The sequence below is a fragment of the Chelmon rostratus genome, chromosome 24 (assembly GCF_017976325.1).
Source record: "Chelmon rostratus isolate fCheRos1 chromosome 24, fCheRos1.pri, whole genome shotgun sequence".
NCBI classification, from domain to species: domain Eukaryota; kingdom Metazoa; phylum Chordata; class Actinopteri; order Chaetodontiformes; family Chaetodontidae; genus Chelmon; species Chelmon rostratus.
The window spans coordinates 5639625-5657678 of NC_055681.1; the positions used below are offsets into that span (position 1 = coordinate 5639625).

The window sequence follows — 18054 nt, forward strand, 5'->3', positions numbered from 1 at the left end:
AGCAACCGACCTGACTGTCTGTCTGACTCACACAGGGATGCTCAAAAGCAGCCAGAGCTGCCATTAAAACTAACTGTACACACGTGCACAAATGCACAGGAACAGACACACAAATACACATTTAATGCCCGCCCCCTCGCTCCAGCGCACCCTCCACGTCTCTCTTTCATCACACTGTATGTGATTGAGTGTGACAGCGCTGCATCTTGACCGCGGTGATGCTATAATTATCTGTGATGTCTGCTGGTGCAATCGGAGAAGGGGGCCGGCGGCGTCCACACATCACTAGAGCACGAGCCCTCTGGTCAGCACGGCACATACCAGGCCACAAATAACCACAAGAGAGAGAGAGTGGAGGCGAGATGTAAGAGGGAGGCAGAGGTCAGAGAGATGGGAAGATAGCTAGGACCCAGAAAATGGATAGAAATGAGGACCTGGTCTCAAAAATGTTGCTGTTATTTTGCTGTCTTTTACTCATTTCTTGGTAACAATCATTTTGCAAAAGTTAGACAAGACACAAGGATGCAGTCCTGATTTTAAGTCTTATAGGGAAGTCCAAGTCAAGTCCCTGTTAAGTCCTTGTGAGAAACTGTTTTCAGGTCCAAATGCTGAAACACCATTTGACTATTTTCCTTTCAAAGTTGTGTTAATCATCCTAATATATTTCTTTTTACAATACAATTCTCAGGCCTATTCAATGCAGAGGCCTGAGAATTAAATGCAACTACTTAAGGTTGACTGCTATGCAATGCCTGCCTGTCACTGTCTGATTTATTTTTCGTTGTTGCAGGATTTTACAACTGCAAAAATGGGATGTTTTTGCTTTTCAGTTCAGTCTTCGGTGGGTGAAGTCTCAAGTGTGTCTGATCACACAACAGTTAAGTCCAAATGAACTATCAACTCTTCATTTTTGTGACTCAAGTCTGACAAATGTCAAGTTGGTGGTCTTACTCTCAAAAAAACCAAAATTAGCAGTCAGAGACAAAAGAAGAGACTGTGAGGTACAGAGGGAAACAAAGAAAGAGCAGAAATGGGTAATGAGGAACAGAGGTCCAAAGGTAGAAACTGACGCTGGATTAATGGGATCAAGATCAAAACCAGGAAAGCGAGACAGAGAGGTGCTGAGTGATATGCCAGCTGGACCATGCGTGCCAGCTCACAGAGTGAGGTGACTGGTGACATGTGAGCTGGACCATCAACTTTCTCAACAGTCCAAGGAAACAAGACGATGATCAAATCCATGCAGCCATGATGTCAAAGAAAACTTTATTCACACATGGGACTCACTGCCACTAAAATGGATCATGCAGAGTGGTTAGGAGTATTTACACTGATCAGCCCAACACTCCAAGCCCGTCAAAGACCCTTGGTTATGACCCCTTGGCGTGACTTTTCAAGCACTGGGTGCAGCTTTTGCATCACTTTGCAGTGTGTAAGACCATCGGATAAGCTTCTACAGACTGTCCATTCTCACTCCCTATTCGTGAAGTGACGTCGTGTAAAGAGCAAGAAAAGCCCACTGATGGAGGAAGGTCGGGTGGTTGGATGGGTCAAGCACAGGGTTTCCACCGACCATGTGAAACCAAAAGTGAAGGATGACTTGTACGTGAACTCACGTGTCGTACGTAACTTGATGTACGTAAGTAATGTGTGTAACCAGTGTACTATTTTTAAGCCAAACCATCTTCTCCTAAACCTAGCCAAGTAGTTTTGTCACCTAAATCTAAGCCAAATGCAACAGTTTCATAACATAAACCACGTGTTGATTATTGTACTCAACAAGGTTTACATTCAAGGTCTAACCAGACCTTTCTACCTATACGTTGCATATTTATTCTTGAGGTACCCCGTGCCCTAAAAAGCGACACCCGGGAGTCAATCAGCTGACAGGTAAAGTTAATAACACTGTCGCAGATCTATTTAACTGAAATGGAATTATACCTGATTGCGTATGGACTGCTATTTTCATCAAAAAAAACAAAGAATATTTGGGGTTGGCTATTCCTTATCCTTGACAGCAATGGCATAAAATTATTCCAACTGCTGTAAAGTGAGGCAAATATGTATCAGAAACGTTCAACAAGCCTATCACATCGTAAGAAGAATAGAGATAGATGCACTGGAAAGACACTGATACTTGATTGAAGGGCTTGTCTTTGCTAAACGTTGAGTTTTGTTGTTGGGTTTGCTCACCCCAATTGCATTTTGTCTTTTATTGTCATGGACAACGCAATTTAGCAAAAGCTATTGTTAGACAGCTTGTTAAAGTTAAGAATTTCTGTAGTATGCCTCCGCTGTGAACCTATATGTGACATATAGGGCTCTGGCATATGGTCCTGGGGTTAGTTGCCAAAGCAGGAAGGAGAGTTCAGTGAAAGAAAATGGGACTGCTCTCCTGAAGCCTTTCAAAAAGATTATTTCTGTCCTGCATGCTATGCTGTGTGAATTTATGCTGACAGAACGACCACCCTGAGCGAAACTGTGTTACAGAGCCACAACAGCAGAAATAGACTATTTTTTTAAACACAGAGTTAATTTCTGAACTTGATCGCGGTCTTATTTTCCAGTTTAAATGTTTAATTAGGTGGTAAGTGTCAGCTTACAAATGTTTTCTTCTGTAACGTTCCTGAGTCACTTTAACCATACCACATACCATGGACCTGATTAATCTTTATTGGCAGTCTGTTAGAGATGTCTCTCCACAGCATGGGACCATTTTTACTAAGTTTTAAGTTTTGCTGTACCTCCAAAATGTTCCACAACAATTTGCAGAACAATCCACACAGCATGGCCAATAGAGACAACTTAATTTCAAACCACAGTACAAAAGGTTTCAGCTACAATGTTGACCTTAGGCTATGTACACACGTAGCCGGGTATTTTTAAAAACGAACATTTCCGCCCCTCCGTTTATAAAAAAAAACGTATCCACACGACCCCGTTTCTGAAAAAATTCCCTTCCACACATAACCGAACATCTGCGTTTTCAATAAGCACTCCAGACCTGTAGATGGCATTATTTCCCCAAATCACATATAATTAGCCCTCTGTTGACGTCACTTCCTCCTAAACATCAAACATGGCACCAAGCTCGTTTGTTTGGACAGATTCGGAGACGGAATTGCTTTTAAACACGATTTTGGAGTACAAACTTCAAAAAACGCAAGAAAACATTGACTGGGAATCGTGTCAAAGCAAATATTTGGATATATTGGCCCTGTTTTTGGAGCACTATCCCGCAGAGAGTAGCAATGATTTCCCTCATGAAAGGGGCGAGCTAACGCGGAGTATCCTGACCACTAAAATCAAGGCTGTGAGGAGTAAATATCGGTTGGCTGTGGACAACGGACGCAGAAGCGGCTTTGGGAGAGTCGTTCTTCTCTACTTCGAGTTGTGTGAACAAATATGGGGTGGTTCCCCAGCAACGACAACCATGTCGTCTGGCATAGAGACGAATGATTTGAATGATGGCCCTCCTGTTCCCTCCCCTACTGAATCCTCGTCCACCGTGGACCCATCCGATACCACTTCAGACACGGAGCAGGAGAGCAGTGTGGCGTCAGTGAAGGAAAGAAGACACTTGTTGCAGGTAGGCCAACACAGTATTTGCAGTTTTGTCTCTTTTGCAGTTAATTAGGCTAAATATAGTTTACAAACACACCTCGCCATCGTTCATAGGCTACATAACTTTGTTTCACAGTGACCATAACAAAAGGAATAACTTTTCAAACATCGTGTTATCTATTAGATGAATGGTTCAGGCTCGGCTACAGGCTTGACTGGTTATTCGTATCTTTGGGGCCAGCAATGGAACTAGAATCTGAACTGGTGTATATCAATCATAGAAATTAATTTCTATGTTTATCAACAATATGGCTGCGTAGATCCCTGTGACACCCATCAAACGAGCCCAGTAGTTGCACTGAAATAGCCATTCTAATATGAACATTTTTAATTTTCTTCTTTAAAGGAAAGACTGAATGGACATCGGCACAGCCGATTGAGAAGAAAGCTGCCTGCGGAGAACCAGTGGCTTAATGCAGTGGAGGAGGACCAGCGTGTTAAGAAGAGACTGGTAGAGTTTTTGGAGACGTCAGAGAAGCAAGCTTCCGATAACTTCGCTAGACTTTCAGAGACACTTAACATGTTGACTACAACCGTGTCAGAAGGTTTTAGTGTCCTTAGACAAGTCATTCAGCCTCCACCCCCTCAGCCATCACACTACATGCCATACGGAGTAAGAGGGCACATGTCACACTCCCCATATACACAATCGGCACATCCCAATCAAGCTTTTCAGTCATTATCAAACAACCCACCTCTTGTCAGAGGAACACAGCAGAATGCAGGTAGCACACAAGATGCTGCTCATGCCAGCACAACTGCTGACACACGGCTCACAGGGTTTTCTTACACTCAAGCTCTTTTCAGTGATGAGTATTGATCATATTTTATATTTTCTTGTGAACATGTTCATCACATGTTCTTGTGATGAATATGAAGTTTACAGTTGGTTACAGGAGCTCAATTTAAGTTACTTTTTTGCATTTAAGATGCAAAGTTCTATTCTGTAGCATGGTTTTAAATGCATTGTTCTTTGCTGTTTCTAAGCGTACCAAGTATGACACAAGGCAATATTGATTTTCTACATTTGTATTTCTGCAGCAATGCTGATGGCAGCAGCTCTCATACTGTACATACAATATGTGAAGTAATATCAGCCACAGAGAGAAATGAAACGAGTCATAAAAAGAAAAGATTGTGAGGAACGAAGGGAAACATCCTTCAACAGAATTTTCAGTTTACTTTCATTGGAATATTAAGCTCTTATTTGCTTTATGTAAAGAGTAATTTTGCACACCAAAAGTTCAGTGACAAGTGCAATATTTGTTTTGACAAGTGCAATTTTTTTTTCAAAACTAGGATTTCTATTTTCAAGAAATGTGTGCACAACCGTGCAAAATGTGAACATATGAGGTGCTGTTATCAAGAATAAAAGAAAAATTATGCCACTTGGCAGTTAAACAGCTTTGAAGAGTTTTGTTTGCTTTTATTTTTTAACATTGTCCCCTTTATGGATCCAGGTACTGGGTTAGGACTCTCCTGACCCTCTTCCCTTCAGCCGTCAAACTGTCTCCTCTGACAGCAACTGGTTTGGAGTCTGGCTGGTTGTCCCTGTTATGGCGAATGGCTTCAGTAACATAGTTGTCATCTATTGTGTCTTTGGAGGCTTCGCAGTAATTATGCAAAACAAAACATGCATAAATGACAAAGGGCAGGTCATGTAGATTAATATCCATTGCTCTCTTCAAAGCTCCAAAACGGGCCTTTAGCCTCCCAAAGGCACATTCTATTACCATGCGTGCCCTGCACAAAGACAGTCCAAAATACTGTTCCTGAACTGTGCTTCCTCCATTGGCATATTCCTTCATTAGATATGGCAGTAATGGGTATGCAGGGTCACCCAAAATGTAAACTGGAATGGGTGCTTCATTGTCAACAATTTGTTTCGGGCAAGGAGGGATTTTTCCATTTTTGAGACAATCATTGATGGTTGAGTTGGAAAAAACTCGGGCGTCGTGGACGCTTCCCGGCCATTTGACTACAACATCCATAAAGCAGTATTTATAGTCACATGTTGCCTGGATATTTAAGGTAAAGTTACCCTTTCTGTTCACATAATCAGTGGAGTTTGCTGAAGGCTGCTTTATCCCCACATGGGTCCCATCCACTGCACCCATGCACTGAGGGAGGCCATGGATCTCTTCGAATTTTTCCACTAGTGTATGCACTGCACTTTCAGTTGTTGGCAGTTGTATGAACTGGGGTCCCAAGTGCACCGTTATTGCTCTACACACCTGCCTGACAATGTTTGAGACAACCTGTCTTGACAAACCAAAAGCATTAGCTGTTTTCCGTAATCTGCCCTCGTCAGCTAAATAGTAAAGCGTGCACGCAACTTTTTTAATGACACTGACGGATGATCTCATGACAGTGGACTGCCCTTCGATATAAGGACGTAGTAACTCCGACAGCGACAGGAGAGAGGACCGGGACATACGGAAATTGTCACGCCATTCCTGTGGGAGTACGACTTCCATCTCAAAGTTTTCCCACCAGCTGGCAGTGCGTCCCGGTCTGATCCAAAAGCGGCGTCGACGACTTCGGCGAGGAACATGCCTATGTGTAGGCCTACTGGTAATGATGGGGTAAATCACGGACCGCAATGTTGTCCGTCGCCTGTGCTCTTGGAGCAATAGTTGGGATTCTAAAATTAAACATGTAAAAAGCGCCTGCACAATAATTAACGCTATCACAGCTTTCACGGCACTACTCCGGTCCATTACTCATCCATGCTTCTGCTCTGGCTTCTGCAGTAAACAAAGTTCGCATGTTTTACGTCAGAGCACATTTGTTATCATTTCGGCGCAGGTTGTGACGTTCGAAAACGCAAAACTCCGGTTATACCTGTCTACACGCAGACGCATAAACGGAGTTTTCAAAAATCTTCACTTTGCCCGGAGTTTTTAAAAATATTCGTTTTTGATGCGTTGTCGTGTGGATGACAGGTCAAAACGTAGGAAAATATCTTCGGTTTAGTAGATACCCGGCTACGTGTGGACGGGGCCTTAGTATCATTGTCCTTTTTGAACTGTGGTATTAAAATCAAAATCAGAGTAGGAACTTGGGCATGTACCAGAGCCTCAAGCCTCAGTTATCTAACCTTTTTGGATCATGCTGACAACCGTATTATCGTATGATTGTGCTGTTTGTACCATGTTACAATATACTGCAGCTGCAGGACTTTTAGAAGTGATACAACTCATGAGTGATTACCGATATGATGGTTGAAACATTTTTGGAAGTCTTGATGGCAACTTTCCCTCAACACATCCTAAGGGTAAAAATGATTTTACCAGGTGCCAATCCCATTTCCTCAACTCAGTAAACACAACAAACAACACCCAAAGGTTCAGCTGTGCTGCTAATAGAGAGCATCGGCAGGCGACACTTCTCCCCTCCAATAAATCTGAGAATCTATTTACATCCACAAGCTAATTTTAAGTATCTTCCAGTCTGCAGACATGGAAGACAGGGTTACTGTCTGAAGATCAAAACAGTGCTAGATCAACAATTGTTCTGTCTGGGTGAGGATAATGTTTCAAGGCATGTGATATGAATTAATTCAATTAAGTGTTGCGAATGGCAATTGGATTTTGAGTCTCTCATCTAGAAATATACTGGTGTCCCAGTGTTCGTCATAAATCAGCTGGCATTCTGTACACAAAAGGAAACGCAGTATCAAGCTAAGTAAGTGACTGATTCATTTGAGCACCCCTTTAGGTCTGAAAGAAATTATTGCCAAACATTTCCTGTTTGAAAGAAAACATGACGAAAGCTTGAAAATCCAGTGTCGTAATTTGGGTCTTTGTGCTAAACAAAGTTTAAAGGATAACTTTTGTTTTTTACAACCTGGACCTTAACCCTGGACAATGTTCATCGATGACAACAGAGGAGGAATGCCTCTGTTGCTCAGAGTGGGACTTGTGGCCAGGAGATACGCCTATGGATGTGTCAATTAACGTCTCTATCACAACACTGGAGGATTTCCGCACAATGATAAAAAGTGAACTGGAAGACCCAGCCAAAGCCTGCAGGACCAAATGGGCAACTTTCGATTGAGTAAGTAGCTTACACACATGTATAGATTGTTTATTTGCCTTGGTTTTGTTTGCTTTACGCATAGGCCTGACTTCATGAGTGCAAACTTTTCTCCCTCCTTTGAATTTACTTTATTCTAATCAACTCTCTCTCAAAATAAAATGTCATTTTGTTCGGACAATTTGGAAATATGCAATAACGAACCATAGCTGTGCCAAACTACAGCTAAACTAGCCGACCCCCGCAGAGTTAGCCGTGTTGTGGCTGGCTGCTTGCAGCGCGCGGCGTTCGGAAATGACATCATCCACGTCAGAGGTAGTTGCCTAGAGACACCGGATGTTGATAACATGCCACCACGGGCTCAGAGGGGAATAGCACCAGCATATCATAACAAAATGTTGGAATATGAACGAGTTTCGCCGCAGATTATGCGTTTATAGAGGCTGCTCATTGGTGTTATAAGGATATATGTGCCGCTCCTCTGGGGCTAATTTCTTCAAAACGACTCCAAATGCCACCAAAGTTGTCTGGGTGAGTAAATGGTCATATTTAATGCTACAAATAAAGTCCAGGTTGTAAAAAACGAAAGTTATCCTTTAAGTTTCAGTTGCGTGTGATTACCTTCACCAAGGTCCATAATGGCCAAGACAGCACTGCAGCTTGCATCTCCCAGCTCATTGGTTGCCATGCAGGTATATAAGCCTGCATCGCTTGTGCGGCAGTCCCGTATCCAGAGCCCCCCGGACTCCTGGGCTTCTGATGGAGGAAGGAGCTCGTCATTGTGGTACCAGGTCAGTGATGGTTTTGGAAATCCTACCACCGTCACCCTCAGTCGGATATCGCAACCTGTTCCTACTGCTGCTTTACGGAGCTTACGGATGAAAACTGGCGGAGTGGGTTCTTGCAACGCCACCCCATCTGCTTGAGCAACCTGGTCCTTCACGAATTTGGGCCTCTTGGAACGGATGTTAAGGCTGGGACTGGATCCAGAGCCTTCTGCCATCTTGACTTCTTTCACACTTCTTCACTGACTGTAATTTTTATCTGGTAATTGACTGGGGTGTCAAGATGAGCTGGAGTTATTGAGGGTCCTTTCAGATAAACTCCATCGGTTCACAGAAGTCTGGGTTCACAGGGAGCACACAGATGATGCTTGACCTGGGATTTTATACTTCGGACTGCAATGACCAGAGTACATCAATCAGAATGACATCAGAGTCATTTTAAAGATATTACAGATTGAATATGTTTGCTCGAGAGTATGCTCATCAGAAAAATCATTGTATCATATCTACATTTTCATGACAAGCAACATCTTGCAATTATGTAAATAATAATCGATCCCGAACAATGAGAGGATTGGTCATGTGTTCAGAAAGATTAAAACACAAGGCATTCTACATTCAGTAAAGGGTACGCCAATCATTCTACATGCCAAAGGCTACTAGGCTACTGCTCAGCCTGCGGGAACAGTTGCATAATGTCCTCTGTTGCGCTTAAGGAGCTTGAGCGACATCATTTGGGTATCACACCTTTGGCTTGGAGCTCCAACCCGGGGCAGTGGAGGTGGAAAGTGTCGATCGAGGGTTTTTGAAGTTTGACCCATACTAAGATAAAACTCAAGATGTTGCTGCCTCTTCAGACAATTCTGTTTTGAACAGACAGCAAACTTAAACTTGACAGTCCTCCAAAACTAATAAAGGGTGCTAAATCATTGGAGTAGTCTTTGGCCATGCAAGATATGGCCTAACTTTTTTCAATGAGAAAAGCTCACATGGTTCACTTTGGAATGTTTTGACAAGCAATCTATTTTGTTGTTTTTGGTTATAGGACGACAACGTCATTCATTTTTATCAAATAAAATTTCAGAAAGTGATCTAATAACTATTCAAAACGGCAATGAATGGAACAATATAAATACAGATGAAAGAATATGCCAGCATTTGGATGTGCTTCATCTGCTGATTCATGATATTCCACAAATATGCTGATTGAAAGAGTTGCCTAAAATAGACTTTAACCAATCACAGAAAGAAAAACAACTTACTTCTCTTTTGCCATTAAAGCTGAAAGGAATCCCTTTGGACATCCCCGCAAAGTCCAAGTGAAGGAAACAAGATCCATTGAGCAAAGTATTTCATCTCAAATCATTTGCTAAAGCCCGTGCCTCTGTGTGTCCTTTAGTGAGCACGGGCTGTAGGTGTAAGTCCACCCGAGATCATGTAGCATTAGCAGCCACGGGCATGGTCCCTTTCAACAGCTTCAACCATGATGAAGAGTGGCGACTGAGACAGAGAGAGAGATCCTTTTTCCGAAATGTCAAACCACTCAGGCCTTCTGCTTCAGTGTGTTTCCAGTAACTACCTTGGAAGACCTTTAAAAACACACTTTGAAGCTGTTTAGGCTTCAAAGACTGAAATTAGCTCATGTTATCTGTCTCTCTCTCTCTCCCATCTCACTGCTTCACCCCCAACTCCCTCAGGTTGTGAACGACAGCTGCACCACCATGGATAGGTCACATTTCTGGGGCTGCCATGTATGACCTACACACACACACACACACACACACTCCAAGCCCTTTAGATAATTTTGTCAACCAAAGTGTGTGTGTGTGTTTGTGTGTGAGACAAGCAGAGACAGCATAAGTGTGACAGTTGGAGTTGCTATAAAAAGAAAGTCTAAGAATAAAGACAGGACAGGATTCACACAACTGTAGGGCAGAGATATAACAACACAATGTAATATAACTCGTTGGATAATTGCAGGAGACACAGGAGGACGTGTTAAATACAGTTCATCAGCATATTTGACTGTACTGTACGTGTTGCATGTGTCATATTTGGACCTTTTTCCTCTTTATTCTAAATAAAAGCTTGCTATTGTCTTAAGTAACATACATAGATTATGATGGTTGTTAAACCAACGCATGCAAGTTCTTCTGACATTGTGACATAGTGCATGAGTGGATATAAATATGATCAGGGCAAATGCAAAAATGCATTCATAAAATCAATTTCAAGCGAGTGCATTCTTCTGTATCAAGGGTCTGATTCAAAGCACATGTAAAGCAAAGTAAAAATGCTCTTTTCTGTTGGTCCCTGAGGTGTGCATTGAGCAACACTGAGCTAGGACAAAGCATATCTTTTAAAATACATCACACTGAATGGATTTATTATATTGACAGTATATTACACTCAGCAGTCATGTTTCTGCTGACTTTTTCTTTCAAAGTTTTCTTTTTTTTTCTGAAAGAGATGTCAGCAAATCTCTGAGGATCTTTCCTTCACCTACAAGTCACATCATTTTCGCATCAGAACACAACTGAGGCCTTGACATTATCGCAGCAGGTAGAACGCAGGCAGGGTGTCAATGTGGGGGTTTTGTTCTGTTTATTTTCAAGATTCTTTCAGAAAGACAACATTTGAATTTGGACATTTCAACTAGTTTTTCCTTCATACATTTCTTTTTCTTTATATTGATATTGCTTTAAAGAGCAGTGTAATGTGTCACACTGTAGAGCCAAACAGTTGAACTGGCTTTCTCACATTTCCTCTCCTTGCTTCAAGTATGTATTATTCAAAAAGGCACAGCAATGTCATGAGTACCCACTGAATAATGGGTATTAGGTTTTATAATATCTCAACTCAAGCCTTACACCTTGATTGACTGACACCTCCCTGAGAAAAAGCGACACCCTGGAGGTGAGTTAATGGATAACTGACAGAAGGAATATTTTCCCTTTTGATTCACTTGGTGACATATTTTCTGTCCATTTGTTTCTTTTTAATTGGTTCAGTTGATTATTTCTTCCTGTTTTCATGCATTTACCCCTTATCTATGCATTGTCTATCAATGTGTGTCCTTGTCCATATGACAATGATGAACTGTCACTGCAACAGTCAGTTTCTGCAGTTAAAGCCAGGAGGAAACATGCAGGTCAAGGTCATGGGAGGAGAGTGGACCTTTGCACAAATATTATTGAGAAACCCTTTATCAATATCTAATTATTTTTATGAATTCTCTATGGCAAATGAAACTGTGCAAGTCTGTAAAGTGTGATCCATTTCTATTGTACTGTTTGTAAGCTATTGTGGAGCAATGAACCAAACAGTTTGGACTGTATAAACCAACACCCTTAGACATGTATTGTAAATGCACTTGGAGACTTGGGTTGTCACATACCTGCAGGAGATAAGGAGACGGAAATCACCAGCCTTCCTTTGTTTCACTATACTTTTCCACCCTCTGGTGAAGAGGTTCTGTGCATCAGACTGGAAAAAAAACAGCTCAAAGAGTGAGTGAAAGTCTAAAAGAATTCTCATCAGGGCAAACAAAACAACAATGAAAAATCCAAGAAATCATGCAGAAACAGTTTGCTATTTTTGATGCCTGAAATTTTTTTTAAAAATCTTGGAAAATCCCACACAAAACACCTATTAGTGTATGAGTAAATGGGAAAGGAGCGCTCCTGCTTCAGATCTCAATTGCCCAAAAAGATGTTCTTTTTGCAGCAAAGTTGGACAAACAATAGATAAAAACACAATAAATGTTATGTTCACAAAGAGCGAGGCCAGGACCCAGATGCAGAGACGAGAACAAAGTTTATTCATACAAAAATGGAAAAAAGCAAACAGAAAGTTCTTCTGAACAAAAGCTAAAGTACAACTGAGACAGGCCACGGGGGGCAAACTATCAACAGAAGCTCAAGCAATTACAAAGTGACAAATTAAAGGACAAAGCAGAATGACGGATGCGGAACAAACTTGTGACTATAAATTACAGGAAAGAATACACAAAGCAAAACTCACTATGTGGAAACTTCTAGATCAGGCATCTCAAACCGGTTCCATAAAGGGCCGCGTGGCTGCAGGTTTTCATTCCAACCCAGGAGGAGCACATCAGGCCAACCAATCAACATCAAGGGATCACTTAGTTATCAGCTGAAGACTGAGATCAGCTGATGAATTGATTCCAGCCTGGTGTGTTCCTCCTTGGTTGGAATGAAAACTTGCAGCCACGCGGCCCTTTATGGAACCGGTTTGAGATGCCTGTTCTAGATAAAAGGGGTGAGGCAAGAGACAGGCGGTCACAAGAACACTAAACAGAGGCCCAGAGTGGAGACTGCTTCGAAAGAGCCGGTGATGAGTCTATTGAGGACAGGTGCATCTCTGCGCTCTCAGGTGATCAGCTCCGCCTCTCTCCTGCTCCAACCTGAAACAAAAATAAATCATAGTCAGTGTGGCTCGGAGGACAAAGATTTCCCAACCATAACAATAAAACTCACTCATCGCACGCTGGAAGAGATTAACAATTAAAAACACACAGACTTTTCAGAACACTGACAGTTATGAGCTTGAAACTGAGAGCCAGTCAGGGTCAAGAAGTTGGAAGGTACTGACAGACTTCAGACTTTACATATTTGTTGAGAGAAATATATTTTGAGTCTTATCCTTTATATTTTGATTAAAGGTGATATCATCACTGACCACGAGGAGGAAACCATAACTTTACAAGTCACTTAAGATCCTTAGAAAACATAATCACTTTTTATTGGAGAAAAATACATAGTTTTGAGAATTAAGTGACCACCGTGAGACAGACTAAAATTTACTTTCTTTCTCCTGTCAGCTCATCCTCTAAAACTCCTCAAGCAACAAACAATATTTGGACATCAAAAATATTAAAATATGAGAAATACCTCAATACCTCAGGGTCTGTCCTGTTGACACTGTGACTGTATACCCCCCAAAGCTGTTGACTGCTGGGTTTCAGCACTATATTCTTTCAGGGTGTGTGTGTGAGTGCACGTGAAGAACAACGTGTATAAAAAGCTGCTGTCTGCTGGGCAATCATCACTTGCTACACAGCTGACAAGATGCTTTCCACAAGACTGACAATCATCACCAGTGAGTTTACGACCTGTTCTGTGTCTCTGATGGTCTTTAAACTTTAAAAAGTTATGTTCCATGTCCTTTATGGGATCAATTATATTTTTTGAACATTTTGTGTCTTTCAGTCCTGGCTGCAGCTCGGTGTTGGACATCTGCTGGTAAATGATTACAGTTTCTATGATCCTCTTCCTTCCAGAGTAGAATTTTGTTTTTACCTTTCAAACTTCATTTTATGTTTTGTTGTTTATTCAACTTGACTTTTTCTGCTGTGATTTCTATTTGCTTTCTCTTGTAAACTGTATTCAGGAAATGTTTTGTTTCGTTTCTTCTCTTTATTCTTTTACTTTAAATGTTATTTTGTAAACAATCGTTCATCATTTATAATCTTGCCGGAATTAAATTATTGAATAATTCACAAGAAATAAACCAAGATCAGAAGGGAAATCTGAAATAAATAAACAACAGAAGTAAAAACCAAGTGTCACTAAGTGTGCCTGAAGTGCTGATCATTGTCAACTGATATATTTTCACAATGTCATATGCTGTACTTTCCAGTGGGACAACTCTATGATGTGGCATGTCCTGGTGTAAACAGCGAGCTGCAATGCCGTATGTATTCTGTTATTCGTTTACATTTTAACAGGACACAAAGTGTGAACTCTCACCAGCTTCTTTACTCTCTGACCCTGTTTACAACTGGTATTAACATGTGTTTTTTGATCGAATGACAAGTGGATAGCCCTAAATACAATTGTTAACAACCACCAAGATGCATTGGGATCCAACCACTCAAACCACTTGCCAAGGTGGTCTGGGATGCATGAGACCTCATATATTTTGTTGTGTCAACCCTAGTTGTCCCGATGTGTCCCAGACCAGGATGTAACTGGTAAGAATGTAACATACCTCATCAATGCAAGAAGTGGTGGTTGTTTTGGTTGCAGCACACCAATGCTTGAAAAATGGAGAGGAGCTCAGATGTAAGTGGAGTACATTTTGGCCAGTGTGAAGTAAACATAATAACTGAGTGCAGGGCCTGTTGATTGTGTTACCTTACCTTACAAGTGATCAGGTGCACACCATGGAGACAAATGATAGACACAGGTGTGAACAGCTTTGTGTCTTGGTTATGCACCTGTGATTGGATCACCTAAAATGCATGTTCATGCCAGGTGTAAACAGGGCCTGTGAGCATTCAGGCTCTCTCTTCCTTCTCCTACCATCACATATTGTTACTATTTTGCTTTATGATCCATGTTTTCTTTATGTTTAGCTGAGGGACAAATGATTCTGGTGCAGTCAGTGGAGTATGGTGAGATAAGCTCTGTGGACTGTGCTGCCAGAAGCCAGCCCGCTACGACCACAAAATCAGTCTGCATGAGCCCGGCCAAGCTACCATGGATGAAGTTCATGTGAGAGATTTTCTGTTGTCTTTACTTCATTATAGTTGTCAATTTTGTTGATTGAGTAAAAATAAAGGATAAGAGCAGGATGTGGGGGAAAAAAGTTCACAACCAACTAAAATAAAACATATTTTGCATCAGGAAAAGGGCAACTGGGTTATTTTCCAGTTCCATTTTCTGGGTTTATTTTTATTATCAGTGGGACAGTTGCACACACATTTACTTAAGTACAGCGTTGAGGTACGTCACTTGAGTACTGCCACTTTATACATTTACTGCACTGCATTTCAGGAAAATGTACTTTTGATTTTACTGCATTCATTAAGTTTCACATGAAAAGCTACGATAAGCCTATGAAATAAAACAGATTGTTAAAATTGAAACCAGTTGTTCCCAGCCTTTTGGCTTGTGACTTCTTGATAAAACGTTTTGTTAAGTTTCAGTGGCCACATTCATAGAGATTCCAAGCGTGAAGAGTTGCTGAGTGATGAAATTCTAAGAAAGTTGTGATCATCATGACGTTTTCTAAAATAGGCCAAATTGTCCAATATATCACAAATATCACTAATATCGTCCAAACAATGAAAACAAGGTTGTAACAGAGAACTAGCTCCACCTCGAGCAGCTGCAACAGCAAAATGCTGCTTACTTGCCTTTTTCTAATATTTCTCCAGCTGTGACGGAAGGGAAAGCTGCCGACTGTCCAAACCTGATCCAGGGACGTTTAACTGTGATTATTCAGGAGATTCAACATTCATTCAGATCACCTATATCTGTGAAGACAGAAATCCTAGTGAGTATGTTTCAGCACAGCAGAGGACTTGATGGTGTTCAGCAGCATAATTCTGCAGCCATCAGCGCAGATGTCAGAATGAATATAAACTTGTCTCCTGATGTTTTGGCAGATGTGCAGACCGTTGTTGAATGTGAAGGAAATCAGGCAAAGATTTCATGTGGTAAGAATGCATCTATAATCTTGTCTGCATGGAAATGCTTCGGCTCTTGAAAAACAATGATGCATCTCTTGATGATGTTGTTGAGAAATATATTGTCCTTAATTCAAACCTATATTAAATCCTGAGTGTTGCCATATAATCATATTGCCCTAGAGCATGAAATGTTGTGCTTTAGTCCTACAGCAGGATATTTCAATTTGAAAAAACCTGAATGCAGAAAATTCAGTCAAACCTAAGAGAAAAAAGTCTGGAATATAATCTATTTAAATGGTAAAGTTTAGTAAAAAATGCTAAAGACAGGTCAAACTAAATCTTAACATGTAAGAAGAGGCTGTGGGTGTTCATTTTTGGTGAATTGCATCCTGTTTTTAAGTTGATTAATCGTATGCTCAGTCAGGTTTGCATTTGTAAAGTGATGATATTTTCATGACTTTATCAAACAAGTTGCATCAATTGTTTACTGGTTGATTTTAGCTGAAATCAGTCTCTTGTGGTGATCACTGAAGGTAAACTTGAGAGTAGAAAAGAAGTGTCACAGACTCTGGCTCCATATGCATTTCTTTTAATAGATGACGTTTTGGCCCTCAGGCCTTCTTCAAAATCCACAGTCCAGGTCAGACCCACTCACTTTTCAACAGGCCCCACCATAGAAACACATCTGATGGTGATGAGATGATCATGTTCCACCATTAGGGTGGGAGACATCATTACGAGGCCTTCAGAAGGTTGTTCCTGGAATCAATTTGGATTCGCTGACAGCCTCTTTATGTGGTGTGGCCTATTTAACTCATACTAAAAGAAATCTGCATGAAGCCAGAGTCTGCAACATTTCTTTTCTACTCTCATGACACATTTTGTCCTCATCTGTCTGTTACCCTCAGAAAAAGGAACCATTGACATTCTGAGGGCCAGGTTTGGACGTTTTGACGCGACCACCTGCACCGATACCCCGTCAACTATGACCTTCTGTTGGAGTTACCAAACCGACCCACGAGTGAAAATTCAGTGTGTATTGGTTGAAAAGACAAAAGATTTGAATGGAGAAAAGGATCATGATCAGTAGTATTACTTCTTCTCTGTGTAGGACCATTACTGGATGTACATCAGAATGACTCGTTTATGTTCTCAATGTAGAATAAAATTTTTATGTGGTTTGCTTTTACAATGATAACAACTGCTTTTCTTTTCAATTCATCCTCAGATGTGATTCAAAAACAGAGTGCGAAATACAAGTTACTGAAGAAAGTCTGGGGACAACTCGGCGTTGTGATGATCTTCCCAGGTACCTTACTGTGGATTATATTTGTCAGTGATTGGTAAGTAAAAAAAAAGGCATGAACTGTGCAAAGTTTTACAAACAGTTAAAGCATTTGACATGTCATGTGATGCCTGAGCATGTTTTCTTGTGACCTTCAGGTCATTTGCTTCTGACATCAGCGTCCCAGAGAGGAGCAGTGATGTCCTTTCCAGCAGTCACATATCAACAAGAATATGATGTGATGAATCATTAAAAGAGAGCAACGAATCACTGTGTTGTTGTTTGCTTTGAGAAAGCCACATCTGCACCAGTACAATCCATTTTTATGTATGTGTCAAAGTCAGTTCAGGTGTTAACTTGTTATCTTAAAATAACTTTCTTCAGGTATCCTGTGATGCCAAATGTTGGATATAAATATGAAATTTACAACCAATTCACTTTGACTTTTCCCTTCAACATTATAACAGGACAATAGTTAATAGCAAGTTACAGTTGACGTATGAGCAAAATAAATGGACCATGCTGAATTACTGACTTTCAGTTAAAGTAGAAAAAACTAAATTTCATGACTGTTTTTTCCAAACAGTTTTTCCCTTCAGAGGCAAAATATTTATATTGTTTTAACCCTCCTATTGTCTTCAGGTCAATTTTGACCCGTTTTCAAGTGTTGCATATCATATAGTAGATGGGAAGACAATACAAGGGTTGAAAAGAAAATTCAGATTAGAATTTGTAGCTTATTTTCTGTCCATTCATTCATTTTTAATTGGTTCAGTTGATTATCTCTTCCTGTTTTCATGCATTTACCCCTTATTTATGTATCGTGTATCACTGTGTGTCCTTGTCCATATGATAATGATGAAGTGTCACTGCAACAGTCAGTT

At 40.9% G+C, this 18054-nt stretch overlaps 2 protein-coding genes across 2 annotated transcripts; both read left to right on the forward strand.

Annotated features, from left to right (window-relative positions):
- Positions 1–2922: 2922 nt before the first annotated feature.
- Positions 2923–5029, forward strand: LOC121627277. The gene is made up of 2 exons (XM_041966104.1): positions 2923–3589; positions 3971–5029. Exons 1-2 carry the CDS (start codon positions 3080–3082, stop codon positions 4442–4444), a joined length of 984 nt encoding a protein of 327 aa, XP_041822038.1. The 5' UTR covers positions 2923–3079; the 3' UTR covers positions 4445–5029.
- An 8469-nt stretch (positions 5030–13498) lies between these two features.
- On the forward strand, positions 13499–17407 carry LOC121627683 (L-rhamnose-binding lectin CSL1-like). Its single transcript, XM_041966709.1, has 9 exons — positions 13499–13568; positions 13679–13711; positions 14109–14162; positions 14827–14965; positions 15631–15749; positions 15862–15912; positions 16794–16917; positions 17114–17194; positions 17329–17407. The coding sequence occupies exons 1-9, from the start codon at positions 13538–13540 to the stop codon at positions 17405–17407; spliced, it is 711 nt and encodes a 236-aa protein (XP_041822643.1). The 5' UTR covers positions 13499–13537.
- The last annotated feature ends 647 nt before the right edge of the window (positions 17408–18054 follow it).

Excerpts from the sequence above, each read along its gene's own strand:
- LOC121627277 (XM_041966104.1), top strand. The coding sequence starts at position 3,080 with ATGGCACCAAGCTCGTTTGTTTGGACAGATTCGGAGACGGAATTGCTT. Across the intron at positions 3,590-3,970 it reads AAAGAAGACACTTGTTGCAG|GAAAGACTGAATGGACATCG; the intron begins GTAGGCCAACAC and ends TCTTCTTTAAAG.
- LOC121627683 (XM_041966709.1), top strand. The coding sequence starts at position 13,538 with ATGCTTTCCACAAGACTGACAATCATCACCA. Across the intron at positions 14,163-14,826 it reads AAACAGCGAGCTGCAATGCC|CTGAGGGACAAATGATTCTG; the intron begins GTATGTATTCTG and ends CTTTATGTTTAG. Across the intron at positions 14,966-15,630 it reads CTACCATGGATGAAGTTCAT|CTGTGACGGAAGGGAAAGCT; the intron begins GTGAGAGATTTT and ends ATATTTCTCCAG.